Genomic DNA, 14582 nt, shown 5'->3' on the forward strand with positions numbered 1-14582 from the left:
ATGACATATTGGTTTTGAAGTTCGCAAAATGGGGCTTTATTAAATAAATCTGCAAGTATAAAAAAGGGACAATGGAGTTTGGATAACACCATCATTCCCTTTTAAAAGTTTTTTTCAGAGTTGGGGAAACTGGGAGGGGGTGGGAAGGGCATGAGATCTCCGTATGGTCATCCTAGCTTAGCTACCTGTGTGTAACTGTCCATGTTGTATTTGTGTGTTTTAACAATTGGTTTACACTGACTGTTGCTGTAAAAGTGAATTTGGAAATAAAAATGTCATTATTACAATATTAAATGTATTGTCTTTGTTGAAGAAAACTTCCCAGACAGAAGCAGGGGCAAACTGCCATTAAGAAAAGCTCCCAGACTCAAATGTTTTATGATCAGAATTAAACTCGACTCTAAAGACAACTTTCCTTTTGTTGAAAGGATGGGATGGTGCTCATGCTGGGCTGATTAATACTACCGTGATTGTTTTTCCACCTTCCATCTCTTGCACCATTAACTTGCCCATTCCATAAATGGCATTCACTTTCATTCAGCTGCTTTACCTACCATAAAAAGTAAAATTCTCAAAATCCTGGCTAAGTCACTTGTCTCAAAAAGGCACTATTCTTTGAAGCACTATCAATAGTTCTTAAAATTTGTTTAAAGATTTTAGAATCTTTTTACAAAAGATTTTACAAAATGGAAACCACTGTGTTCTCTGTTGAAAGTTTCCATAATTCTCTAAATGCCTCACAATGTATTCTTCCCATATTATTCCCCAATAAATTATAGCACTTTCCTTAACTTTTAAATTTTTTTAATTTTTTTTATAAGCACACATTGGTGCTTTGGCCAACAGAATCAAGACATTAAACAAAGATCAGCTTCTCTGAAGAAAAGCATTTCTATATAACAAGGACATTACACAGCTTGAAGCAGGAAAAGAAATATTTACAAAATACAAGGTGGGTTTTATTTTTCTTTTTTGTAGTTTTTTTTTCCTTTTTAACGCTAAGATGGTTATTCAGAATTCTCAACTTTATAAATAGAAAAGCACTTAATGCAGAGGGATATAGTAGCATTGGGTTTTTCCTTTTTTTTGTAAAAAAAACACAATAAAACTAGAACAGAACCAAAAACTTTAGGTAATGTTGAAAATTGTGAAAAAACCCCAACCATTAAGCAGTTTAGCTACTATTTTGTTACAATTACAAAATGAGAAAAAAAGTTTTTTTCCTTTTTTTGGTGATGTGATTAATACAGAAGACAGGCGCAATGCTTAACAACAGGACGGACCAACAGCCACACCGCTAAGGTTAGGAAAACATTACAATGGATTGGTGTGCAAAATATGGGAGTGACCAGAGATGTGAAGTGAAGACAGTGGCCTTTTTAAAATAAATTCAGATGTGTTCAACTTGGTAAGTCAGTCCAAGCCACATTTAGAGGGGGGGGGGGGAGAAAAGACTTGAGATTTACTTCTCTCTCAAAACTGTTCAAAACTCTCTCAGATCTGTTCAGCTTGGCAAGATTCAGCCAAGGGAAAAATTAAAACATGACTGAGATTCACTTCTTTCAAAATCACCTCTTTAAATTAACAAAACAAATCTGTTCAGTTTGACAAAAGTCAGCCCAAGCCATTTTCAGGAAAACTTGAAATTCAGTTCTCTCTCAAAACTGCTCTTTAAATTAAAACAAAACAAAACAAAACCTCAGATTTGTTCAGCTTGGCAAGACACAGCCCAAGCCATTGGGGGGGGGGGGGACTGGGGACGACAGGACTGATTCATTTCTTCCTCAAAACGTGTAAGCTGCAGTCCGGTTAAGAGGTAGAGGTGAAAAACAATATCCAAACTTTCTCTGGAAAAAACAAATATTTTGGTACTCAGACATGTTCAAATTTAAATGCAATCTCAAGCAATGCATAGACTACTACTTTTTAACAGAGGTGGAAGAAAAGGGAACAATGAGATTATATCACACTCATTCTATGGCTTGTGGATCTGGGGTGGCAAATTGTTGAATCCTGTGACATCGCTCCCAGTACTTAAGGCTCAACACTACTGTATTGCAATCTATTAGCTGCAGATGTATAACCTACAGCTTTCAAACTAATGGACAGAATGCAAAATTAAAAGAAAACACATAAGTGTTAGTAATTAACAGGAAAAGGGAAGAAAAGTAATCCTAGATCACATCCAGCAAAAAAAAAAGCATGAAAAAAGGTTCCTCTTGAAATGAATGGTTGTCAGCCTTTTATCCCCACTAATAATCTGCCCATTAAAAAACAAAACACAATATGAATAAAACATCCAAAACATATCCAGGCTGATTATGGAAAAATGCTTTTTCTCGCACAACTGAACTTCTTATTTAACATGGAGAGACAGTCTCAGAAGGAGCAGAAAACCCCAGAACATATCAAGGTTGCTGGAGAAGAGCTTCTTGTGGGTAGTTGGTACAATGGGTAGCTATCCTTAAGGAACCAAGGGATCTTCAGTTTGCATTGCAAGTGCTTTCTAGTGCCAGTGGGTGGGTGGGGAGGGAGGGAGGGAAGTTCTCCTTCAGGAAACATCACTTGTTATCACTAATTTCACTTCACTAAACTTTTAAGGGTGAGGGAGGGACCATGATGTTGGCAGGTGAGGAAAACAAGACACTAAACAGTAAAAGAAAGAAAACAAATGAAAAGTATCCTTTCACCAGTGAACTAATTTTCCAGGGTCAACCAGCCTGCTTCACTCTCCTTTCTGAGGAGCGTATTCTGCAATCAGGGAGGGAGTGGCAGGTTTGCTCTCCTCATCAGACCACAGCACTGGATAAGGTGTGTTTGAGACAAAGAAACATGGAAAGAAAGTGGGGGGGGGGGGGCGAAAGGAAGGAAAGAAAGAAAACAGTTTCTAAACTCCTTAAATTCACTAAAAACTGTGAAAATTCCCGGCAGAATGTTTGAATATCAAACGCAGATTTCAGAAACTTTTAATGCCAAGAGTTAATTTGGTGGATTTTTTTTTCTTTTTGCTCCATTTTTCTGTCCCTCTCTTTATCTGTGGGCCGGCCGCTGAACTGTGGCTGTGGCCCCCGAATTCCGGCTCTTGCAGCAAGCAAGGGAAGGTGAGATGGAGGCCGTGTCTGGTTCTCGGGAGGGCTTGCTGCCAGATGTGCGGCGCGTGCAACGTGATGACCGGTCCTGTGGGTCTGTCTGTTCCTCACACTCCATCTTGGGATTGTAGGATAGTGGGAAAGTACGGCGTTCCCAGGGGTGTATAGTCTGGGGGGAAAAAAGGCAGAACAGTTGGTAGCTTCATTGCCTCCATGACCCATTGCATCTTATCTGGAAGCCCTTGGAATGAAAGACATTGAGCAGCTACAGCAATGAAGCACACTGCTGCGGAGTGTTAACAATCAAGACTAATGGAAACAGACCCAATCTAGAAACCAGAAATGTCCTTTCCGAACAGAACTTCAACTAAAAGCAATTTTCAGTCTGTATGCAGCTGGTATCCCCTAAATCTGGGGGCAGAGGGGAGCACAGAAATAACTAAACCAAGAATGCTTTCAATCTTTATAGGCAAATAAAGTCAAATTTACAGGAGCGATCCTCAGAAGGCTAACAAAGACATGGGTTGTTTCATTAAATGCCAGAAGGGATTCATTCACTCACTTGCTCATCAAGGCCAGAGTCCGGTGTGGAACAATGCGTGTCCTCTGTTGATAGATGCCACATAGATTCTCGGGACAAAGGGGTATGAGGCCCAGAGAACAGGTCAGGACTGATGGGGCTGCGTGGAGAGTGTAGATAGGAGAAATCAGAATGCAGACAGCAGTTGCCAACATCAGGTGAGGCTGGCTGTGGGGTAGATGGATTCCCCAACTGTGGGGTTGTCCACCCATCTGTAGACCTGTATGACCTGAAATTAAAATAAATACCAATATATAAGTATGGCAATTATTAACTCGTACAATTTTTCTTCAGTATCCTATTACATTCTCGCATCTTAATCCAGATAAGTCATAAGTGAAGTGTAGAAATAGTAAATGAAACCAGGAAAGTAAATAGTTACTAGCCAAGTAAATGAAAGCAGAAAAATGAACAGTTACGTGCCAATGAAAAGTCCTCTATTCTAAAGAATCCTGGCATAATCCTTATCATTTCCCTCCTCTCTTGGATACATCTCTGCCCATGATGGTCATTCTCTTTTCACACAAGGCCCCCTTCTTTCTGAAAAGGCTTCTCTCTCTCTCATGTCTTTCCCCACTTTCTGAATCTGTCCTTCTTCCAAAAGCTTTTGACATGAACCCTTTTACTATTTCAAGAACTCAATTACAGCGGTGCTTTTAAAGTTTATGAACCCTTTTGAACGTTCAGTATGTCTGTATAAATATGACCTAGAACCTGACCTGTTCTCCACACATTCTAAAACTAAAGAGAACCCAATTAAATGAATCAAAGACATTTTATTTATGAAAATGATCCAAAGCTACATATTAGAGTATGTATGTGCAAGTATGAAAAGTTTTGCTTTCAATAATTGGTGTGCCTCCCATGGGCAGCAGTCACTTCAACTAAATATTTCCATTAACTACTGATCAGTCTGCAATCAGCCTGGAGAAATTTTAGCCCATTTTTCTCTACAGAACAGCTTCAACCCAGGGACATTGGTGGGCTTCCTCACATGAATTGTCTGCTTCAAGACCTTCAACAACATTTCTATAGGATCAAGATCAGGGCTCAGACTTGGCAATTCCAAAACATTAACTTGCTTCTGTTCTAGCCATTCTTCAGTCATGCAACATGTTCTGAGTCATCGCCCTCCTGCTCATGAAGCAGTTGAGCTTTAGTGCACAGATGACAGCCTGGTGTTTTTCTACAAAATTTGCTGGTTTAATTCAGAACAGTTCCTTCAACAATGACAAAGTGTCCTGATCCAAAAAAGAGCAAAGCAAGCCCAAACCATGATCTGCCATGTTTCAAAGATGGGAAATATTCTCATACAGGAAGGCAGGATTTGCCTTTTACTAAACATAACACTTTTTATTCCAGTCAAAAGAAATATAGTTTTCATTTCATCTGTCCACAGAACATTCTTCTAACACCCTTCAGGCTCATCCAGATGGTATTTCGTGAACTATACATGAGCATCTTTTTTTGGGTGGGGGGAAGAGTACTGGCTCAAATACTGACATTCAACTATGAAAGATCGGCCCTTAATTTCTTAAGACACTACTCTGGGGTTGTTTGCTCTTATTGTGGTCTGGGTTGGCCAATCAATCTGGAGAAACTAACAATAATACACAAAATGAAGCAATTCAAAACCATCCGCTTGACATTGAACTGGTGAAGTCCAAACTCTCTGAAAATAGTATGACAACCTCTTCTAGTCTAGTGAGTATCTAAAACTGTTTTCCAGAGGTCCTCAGAAATCTTCCTTTGAGCCATAAAAACAGTCAGGCACCTACTGAGAAGATCAGACTTTGATAGTGAATACCATAATTGTGCTCCTTAAATAAAGCAGGATCGCTCACACTCAGATCTGATTGTCATCTCATTGATTGAAATGAAAAGGTAAAAGAGTCCTTGTGGATTTTACTCTGCTCGTTGTTGCCGAAGAAGGGGGAGGGGTGCTCATCTCCGAGTCAGCATTGCCAGAAGACATTTCTGTGATCATGTGGCCAGCATTAAGTAACAGAACACTGTTACCTTCCCACTGAAGTGGTACCTATTTATCTACTCGCAGCTGCCTGCTTTCAAACTGCTAGGTTGGCAGGATCTTGGGTATGGGTGGGAGCTTGCCCTGTCACATGGCGCTTGGGTGTTGAACCTGCGCTGCACTAACGTCTTAACCGCTGAACCATCACACTGTTCCTCACTTATTGAAATACAACCCCAATTTCTCCTTTAAACTGATAATTCTAGAGATTCACATATTTCTGCCAAATACAAATATGTGGTTTTAGATTATTTCCCCTGATAAATGAATTAACAGATACACTGTTTTTGATTCATTTGTTTCATTGGGTTCTCTTTATCTAATTTTAGGACTTGTATAAAGAATGTTGTTGTTAGCTGCGAAGTCGTGTCCAACCCATCGCGACCCCATGGACAATGTTCCATGGAGAATACATCTTGTTTTAGATCATATCTATGCAGAAATATTGAAAATTCAAAAGGCACAAACTGTTAAGCACCTTCACACATGAAACAATAGCTGAGACATCTTTTCTCTATCCCAACTTTCATTTTCCCCCCCTGCTGCTCCTACTTCTTGAAGTTCAGGCTCTAAAGTTCTTGGAACAGGGATTGATCCTATTATACTTTGTAGCAGATGTGATTACCAAATCATATAAGACTGTAAAGCTTCTGAACTCTTCCTGGAAAATAATATCCCAGTAGCACTCATACAACTGCAATCAAATTTATTTACTGAAGGAGGTATTCTCACCAGTGCAAAAAACTTTAGCACCAGGAAATGTTTGTCTGCAACTTCCCATTATTCATACCCAAATGAGCTTTGGATCAGTTTAGAACTCAAAGGGATATGGTATTTACTACAATGCTGCTGAAAAGTTAACAGCAGGTGCTTACTACTGAATATTTTAGGTTGATAAGCACTCTGCTTCTGAAGCAGCAGCCAGTCTTACCTGCTACCTCGCCGTTGTGGTGGTAAACTTGTGCTCCACAACCACCTGGCTCGCTCCATTTCCTCACACTTAGCATGGAGAGTGGCAAAGGCTGCATCAGACATATCCTCTATCTGAAAAAGTCATGAGAAGGTTAGGGTCAGAATAGGACTGAAGTTTGCCAACTTGTCCTACTGACTCACTCCATTAGAGGCCAGACAGCTCTCCAAGAACAGTAGCTATTTTTTCATCACAGGCCTGCCTTATTCACTTCCTAATATAGGTAACTGTAAGTTTCTGAATTATCCAGTTATCCACCTCTACATTTAAGAAACTTGAAAGGCATCATTATCTAGCCATAAACTTTATTTTCTTTTCTGAGAAATTAATGAAATACAGGGCAAAAAGACTCCTTTGGGAGGGGTTGATATGTTCTTTCATTCAGCACCCATCATAATTTTGAACGGTTGTTGAATGGACGGTCTTTAGGTCAGATTCTGTATATTACACAGATGAAGTTGCAATCCTGCTTTTACTTGGCAAAGAGAGGTTACAACTCCAAAACATTTTTTCAGGGCTGTGTAATCCTTTAGATTCAACCTAATGGGGATGTTTTGAAGCATGCAGAGACATCTGTCTGCAACTTCCTCCAAGCAACTTTGTGATCACAGAAAATGACGATGCTATTTTAAAGAGCTGGAAACAGGAGCCACTTTTGTGCTCCCATATACTTTGAAGCATGTTTTTGGAATTTGGAAGTCTTTAAAGGAAGCGTTTCAGTGTATATCCCTTATGAATAACCTATCAAGTTTCTTCTACAAATATAGTCCTTTGAGGTAGGATAGGATAACTAAATTCAGATTTTAGACTTCAATTCTCTACTAGCAGAGGAGAATGTTGAAAACTCAATCTGGCTAAAATTAAAAACACCTAAGAGTACTCAAGGAGAAGGTATTTTATACATTTCTGACTCAAATATATTTCCATGAAATAGAGTAGTCTTCACCAATGTGGCACCATTAACCTATATGGACTTTTAACCCCCGCAGATCTCAGTGATAGCCAGTATGGCTGATAATCAGTATAATTTCCTGAGGAAGATTTAATTTCTTAAGATGTGGATAAAACTAAGCATCCGATGGCATATTAACATGAACTGTCAAAGAAAAATGGTAAAATCCAATGCATGGACAACTTTGTCATCGCTGTTGTCATCCTCCTCCTCCTATTATCATACAATCAACGAATCACCTTTTTCTAGGAAAAAACTATTATTTTAAGAGTGGCTACTTCAGTTGTAGTCTGAATTCCAATTTTGTTTTTCTTCCATTCAATCTTGTCTGATTTTTGGAGACTGCCCGGACAAGTCTTTGCAAGGTTTTTGAAAAGTGGTTTGTCATTGCCTCCTTCCTAGGGCTGAGAGAAAGTGACTGGCTCAAGATCACCTAGCTGGAACCATACCTAAGACAGAAGTAGAACCCAGAGTCTTCTGGTTTCTACCCTGATGCTTTAACCTGGGGGTCCCCAACTTCCATGAAGCTTCACCCACTTGAGTGGAGGGAAAGCACATGAAAGTGCAAAGCTCCACTCACACAAGCAGTGGGCTCTTTCACTAGAAAATGTCACTTGCATGAGTAGAAGGAGCTTGTGCTCAGGCACGAAGCTCCATTCATGAGAGTAGGGGGCATGCATGCGCACCCGCCACCCAGATAAATGGAGCTGTGTGTTCCTGCCACTTGCAAGCCCCCCCCTCCCACACCGGACTGGGACTTCTGCCTTATACCAAACTAGTTCTCCAAATTCCAATTCTATTTTAAGTCAGGGGTGGGTAATTAATCTTCTCAAGGGGCCACATGAAAAATGAACTGTTGTGGAGGGCCGAACCAATGTAACCTGATTTGATGTCCTCAAAACAGGGAACACCTGCTGCCGTCATCAAACGCCCTTCGCCCAGTGCGCTCCCACAGGGAGGGTCTGCTCAGGGTCCCGCCGGTAAGAGATTGCCGGCGGGTGACACCCAGGGATAGGGCCTTCTCAGTGGGGGCGCCTGCCCTCTGGAACCAGCTGCCGGTGGAGCTGAGGACTGCTCCCGACCTCCGATCATTCCGCCGGGGCCTGAAGACCTGGCTCTTCGAGCTCTCGGGCCCAGACTGAGGAGAAATTTTAATTTGGGGTTCTTTTTAATCGACTACAGGGTCAATTTAATATTTTTTAATTTGGTTCTTAATTTTTGTATTTTGGATTTTTAATTCCCTGTAAACCGCCCTGAGTCCTCAGGAAATAGGGCGGTATATAAATATAACTAAATAAATAAATAAATAAATAAAACCCATCTCAATCCTCAGGCTGCTGCACATCAGGGGTGAGTGTTGTACAGAAGTAGAAAAGCACTTTCTCCCCTCATCCTCCTGCGGCCAACAGCTGACTGAAGGAGCACACAGCAACTGTGCAGAGCTGGACCCAACTTGGCTTCTTCTGTCCTCTGCAGCATGCTTATCTACATTTGATTTCTAATTTCCAATTGCCTCACATGGCCCGCACGGGGACAGCCAAAGAACTGATGTGGCCGGGAGGCCACAAAATGTCTACATCTTCTCTAAGAAATGTTGGACCAGGATTCAACAGAAAAGACCCATTAAAATTATGTAATAGTGCAAAAAGACAACTGAATCAGCTTCCTGATATCAAGGCACATTACAAACTCTTCTGTGGAAGAGGAGAACAGAACTTTCACATGAAAATGCTCTGATTACTTTCATGCCATCTTGATCTAGAGCAGAACTTTTCCCAGAATCAGAAGAGCAGATCACAAACCAACTCTTAAGAATAGTCTTCCTCATATGATTTCAATTTGCTGGAACATGGAGGGTCATTGCTCTTTAATATAATAAGCAGGAATCTCCAATGGGCAATGCTAACCTAGCCTTACAACATACTAAGGTTCCAAAACTTGGGTCTGTCAATCTTCCTCATTTAGCCACTTAGATACAGCTCAGTAGCAGGCTGAAAAATCCTTCCGGGAGTTAACTGATGCAGCAATTTCATAAGTTTGCTCATTAATTGGAGTAGAAAAATTGCCTGTGACGAGGGGTTGGGCAAGGAAAAAAGAAAACAGATCTCTTCACTGCTTAGCACAAGTAAGGAACCATTGATATATAGTGATCTCATCTTGTTTGGGTTTGTATAAACAAAACTAATGGCTTCTAGCGTCACTGACCCATCAGCCTGGAGAATATAAAAATGCTGCTGGGCTGTACTCTCAATAAAAAAGATTTCCCCTTCCGAGTGTGAGGCTGCCTCCCACCTTGCGATAGTTACTGAGAGCTAGTTTAGGTGTTGCCTAGGAACCCACTAATACCTATAAAACAGGATGTAGCAAAGAATGAGATTTTCATTTAAAAGCATGGTGAAATGTAGCATTAATTAGACAGCTCTTTTATTCTTGTTAATGCATAACAAGTAACAGCTTGTTGCCTTTTCCTTTGAAAGTTACTCCTCTCTCTCAACCCTGGCCTTAGTGGAGAGACAGCTAACATAAGCAAACACAGAATTATGCTGATGCCACAATCCTGCTTTTGCAACTTATAGTATGCCTGGCTGCATGCTTCAGCCCACACAACTCTCTCCTGGTAGTACTTTTCAAGAACTAAACCACTTTCTCCAAGCTAAATAAATAAATAAAAATCCAAGGGTCTCCCTGCCCTTCCCTCCCTATTGTCAAGCATTATTTGCTGGATGCCAGGAAACCTGGGTATTAGGAATGTTGCCTCAGATACTGGGAATTCAAGATGATCTTTGATGTGGCCTTTCTAAGAAAACTGACATGAAATCGCACTTGGACTTTTGTTTGGCTATTAAATACAGTAGTGGCAAGCTGTATATATCCAATGGCTTGCCAGATACCACAGAAATGGTCATCACTAAATGAATCTCTCCAGTGCATTAAAGTAAAGGTAAAGGTTCCCCCGCACATGCGTGCTAGTCGTTTCCGACTCTAGGGGCCGGTGCTCATCTCTGTTTCAAAGCCGAAGAGCCAGCGCTTGTCTGAGGACGTCTCCGTGGTCATGTGGCCGGCATGACTAGACGCCAAAGGCGCATGGAACGCTGTTACCTTCCCACCGGAGTGGTCCCTATTTTTCTACTTGCATTTTTACATGCTTTCGAACTGCTAGGTTGGCAGAAGCTGGGACAAGTAACAGGCGCTCACTCTGCTACGCAGCACTCGGGATTCGACCCGCCAAACTGCCGACCAGTGCATTACTAACTGGGAAAATCCCTCCTCTGAGAGTTGCACTGGTTGTCAGTGAGCTTCCAAGCACGTCAAGGCACTGGTTATTATCTATTCCTGGTAACTCGGAGAGTTAAGCAATGTGGTCGTTAGGCAAAACATCAGACGACCACATTGTCGCTCACTGAATCTCACCACTGTTAGGCACTCAACAGCAGCAAAAGGGCTTAAAGAGAGACCCAATGACTTCAACTACTCCCAGGCCTGAACTTCAGCCACAGCACAGTCACAGAGTGATGCCTCAGGTTTTCTGCCACCGCCAGCCACCCGAATGACCTTAATTCATCTCCTCCTGCTGTAGAGGAGGCAGAATGTGATCTGGCTCTATGTGATGCAGCTGTTGGCCATTCCAGGCCTTTTTTCCCCCCAAGGCTGTTTGTGCTGTTCTAATACAGGTAATCCTCAACTTACAGCAACAAAATTTCTGCTGTTAAGTGAGACATTTGTTAAATGAGTTTTTGCCCCATTTGACAACCTTCCTTGCCACAATTGTTGAATGAGCCACTGCAGTTATTAAGTTAGTAACACGGTTGTTAAATGAATCTGGCTTCCCCCACTGACGTTTCCTTGTCAGAAGGTCGCAAAAGGTGATCAGATGACCTTGAGACATGCCAACCGTCATAAATATGAACCAGTTGCCAAACATGTGAATTTTGATCACGTGATCATGCTGCAAAGGTCGTAACTATGAAAAACAGTCCCTTTTTTCAATGCCGTTGCAACTTTGAAAGGTCACTAAACAAACTGTTCTTACGTCAAAGACTACCAGTAATGCACTCTGCTTTGCAATGCTTTGAGAAAGCTTCAGAGGCCTTCTGAAGGATTGTGAGAATGGGACATACTGATCTGAGAACAATACCAGTGGCCTCAGCAAAAAGGACTGGAACAGCCAGCAGTAGCCTAATATGGAGCAAGGCTGGGCACATCTGGTCAGCAATGGAAGACAGCTAAGCTCAACTGGGCACAGCAGGGCCTGCAGATTGCAGGCTGGCTATTTTGCATTGTAGCACTTGGGAGGTTTGAGGCAACCTTTCTCAGTGGTGCTGGGACTAAAATTGCAGCCTGGGGGCAACTGGTCAAAAGTGCTGGACCCTAGGCCTCTACCCCCTGCACTCCTGCTGAGGAATGCCAGGCTGCCAAAAGGACAGAGATTTGAAAGGGGGAATAGGCAGGGGAGAGTTGAAGGGCCCCTGCAACAACAACCACATTTTCACCATACTGTATAACTCAGGGGTGTCAAACTCAATTTCATTGAGGGCCGCATCAGCATTGCAGTTGCCCTCAGGGGGCCGGGTGGGCGTGGCCTACTGGGTGGGCATGGCTAGAGTGCGTATGGCCTACTGGGTGGGCGTGGCCAGCTCTACATGGTTCGCATCAAGGGTGCCTATGGGGGCCTGGGCAGGAGTGGGACAGATCTGAGGGTCTGTGGCAGAAGGAGGGACTCTGGGCCAGGGCCAAGGCAGTGGGGGCCGTTCCCTCACTGTTTCCAGGATGGCTTCGCGGGCCGCATGAAACCACTTCGTGGGCCGCATCCGGCCCCCGGGCCTTGTGTTTGACATGTCTGATATAACTAATGGGCCATTGCAACAGTCATAACTTCAGAGACTGGGTGTAAGTTGATTTGTTCAGTGCCCCTGTTAACTTCAAACAGTTGCTGAGTGAATAGTCATTACTCAAGGTCTATCAGTAAAGCTTTTATTGACATAAGGCTAGTTTATTTGAAGGACTGCCTCTCCATGACAGCTGCGTATCCAGTAATATCAGGCAGAACTGATACGGATATAATGCTAACCAGAAAAACCCAGGAAATATGACTTCTCTGACACGGTTCCTGTCTGGCACAGCATCCCATTAGAAAGTCTTAAAAACAGAGATCTTTTCCCAAGCTTTGGAATAAGGTGACTGTTGACCCCAATCAAATAGTTGCGGAATATTTATAATGTGTGACTAGACATGTACCTCTTTTTGCTTACTTTTTTTAAAAAATAGTGTAAGTCTCCCAGAGGGAATTGGGTAGCCTTCAGTTAATCAGATAGATAACAACTTTCACAAGACAATCTTCCCCAGCCTGAGCTAGCACCTTCCAAGGATATTTAGGCACAATTAGTAATACTGGCTGGGAATGGCAGTTCAACACAATTAGTGCTTGCTAGGGTGGGGAAGTCTATGACTAGAGAAATCAATTGGTACTCCAATTTTAGTTTCTTAGCAGTAACAGCACTCACTTTGAATTTTAATTCTATTTTGCCCTCAAAAAGTGCTCTGTGGGCAGATACTTCCATTTGTGTTTAGTAGCAACTCAAGATGACCAAGGAATGGCTTTGGACCACTTCAAAGAGTTCTTCCTTGGAAAAAGTCAACATATGTTGATCACATGGTCATTTTAGAATGGAATCACTCATGTGCTAGGTTTTGCCATCTCCTTCCATACACACACACACACACACACACACGGAAGTCAACATATGCCAATATATATATAGCATTAGAATCTGCACAGACCCCCACACATGGAAATTAAGCACAGACAACCAAAGAAAAGCCATTACAATTACCTCTTCACTGTCTTCATCTGGATTCACCTTCATAGCACCAACATCCACAACACGCCAGCTGCAACAATTGGTCAAAAAAGAAGAGTCAGTAGGGTAAGCAAACTCATTGTCACCTGGATACAACAGCAAAAGGAATTCTGCTACTTTTGCCTTTGGCTCTTCCTCCATGGAACTTATGGAGAGATTTTCACTGACGATCAAAACAACTTAAGAACTCAACTTAAGCTGAAGATTGAGCTTAAACCTTTCTTGAGAAAGTCAGAGCTATGGTAGAGCCCTACTCTTATGATGGCATTTCAGACTATTGTCCCTTCTAAACCTATCACAAAAATTGCCCTTGATTTTCAAGCACACCTTTCTAACTCTTTCCCCACTCCAGGTAAAGCAAATAAGCTTCAAGCATCTGTTATAGATCTCACAAATATTCTTAGCAGTCACATCTCAAACTGTCCTTTTAACATGCAGTGGCATAATTTCAAATCAGACAAACCAGCTGACACCAACTCATGCCTTCTAGTCTCTGTATGTACTAGGCTGCGACTCCAATCACCCATTGCAAAATCTCTTGTGAGATTTGCTTTTTTTTTAAAAAAAAATCACTTTATTTGGAGACTTTGTGAGCATTATTGAGGGAAAATACCTGTTTCTAGTCTCTATATAACATATTCTATTAATTGCAATAATAATAATAAACATATATTGCTTTTGCAAGGATCAACTGGAACTGTTTCGCTTCTAAAGGCACACTGGTGGAGTGGATGGGTGAGGATGATGAAACAGATCCAAGGGATAGAGCCAGAGATAGCTAGCTACTCATCTCCACTATGTAACATTATAGAGCCACTAAAAGAGACTACTGTTGCCATGACAGCATGAAAAAAACACAAAAAATGGAGGAGTGGGAAATATTTCACATTCGCTTTCCATGATTATCACACCCTTGTTCCAGAATTCAGCTGATATTTTTCTTCTAATTTCTAACCAAACAGTAGAGATCATTTAAATTGATGGCAGAAGCATTGGATTCTTTTAAATTAAAAGCATGAGCTATGATCTTTCCTAGAAAAGTACAGAACCATGGCCCTACAGTCACATGACTGTGATTTATAATGCTTTTGCTGGAAACATGTA

At 41.7% G+C, this 14582-nt stretch overlaps 1 protein-coding gene across 4 annotated transcripts in view; it reads right to left on the reverse strand.

Annotated features, from left to right (window-relative positions):
• Positions 1-2710: 2710 nt before the first annotated feature.
• Positions 2711-14582, reverse strand: part of LOC308678122 (KAT8 regulatory NSL complex subunit 1-like) — a 134913-nt gene continuing 123041 nt past the window's right edge. For all 4 annotated transcript variants that reach the window (XM_081344994.1, XM_081344993.1, XM_081344992.1 and 1 more), the window contains 4 exons: positions 13452-13509; positions 6630-6742; positions 3652-3898; positions 2711-3258 (listed from right to left, as the gene is read on the reverse strand). In XM_081344994.1, coding sequence (XP_081201120.1) covers positions 3031-3258; positions 3652-3898; positions 6630-6742; positions 13452-13509 — 646 coding nt within the window. In that variant the 3' untranslated portion in view covers positions 2711-3030. The remainder of the gene's footprint in view (positions 3259-3651; positions 3899-6629; positions 6743-13451; positions 13510-14582) is intronic.

This window comes from Vipera berus (genome assembly GCF_964194415.1).
Source record: "Vipera berus genome assembly, chromosome: Z".
In the NCBI taxonomy this organism is placed as follows: domain Eukaryota; kingdom Metazoa; phylum Chordata; class Lepidosauria; order Squamata; family Viperidae; genus Vipera; species Vipera berus.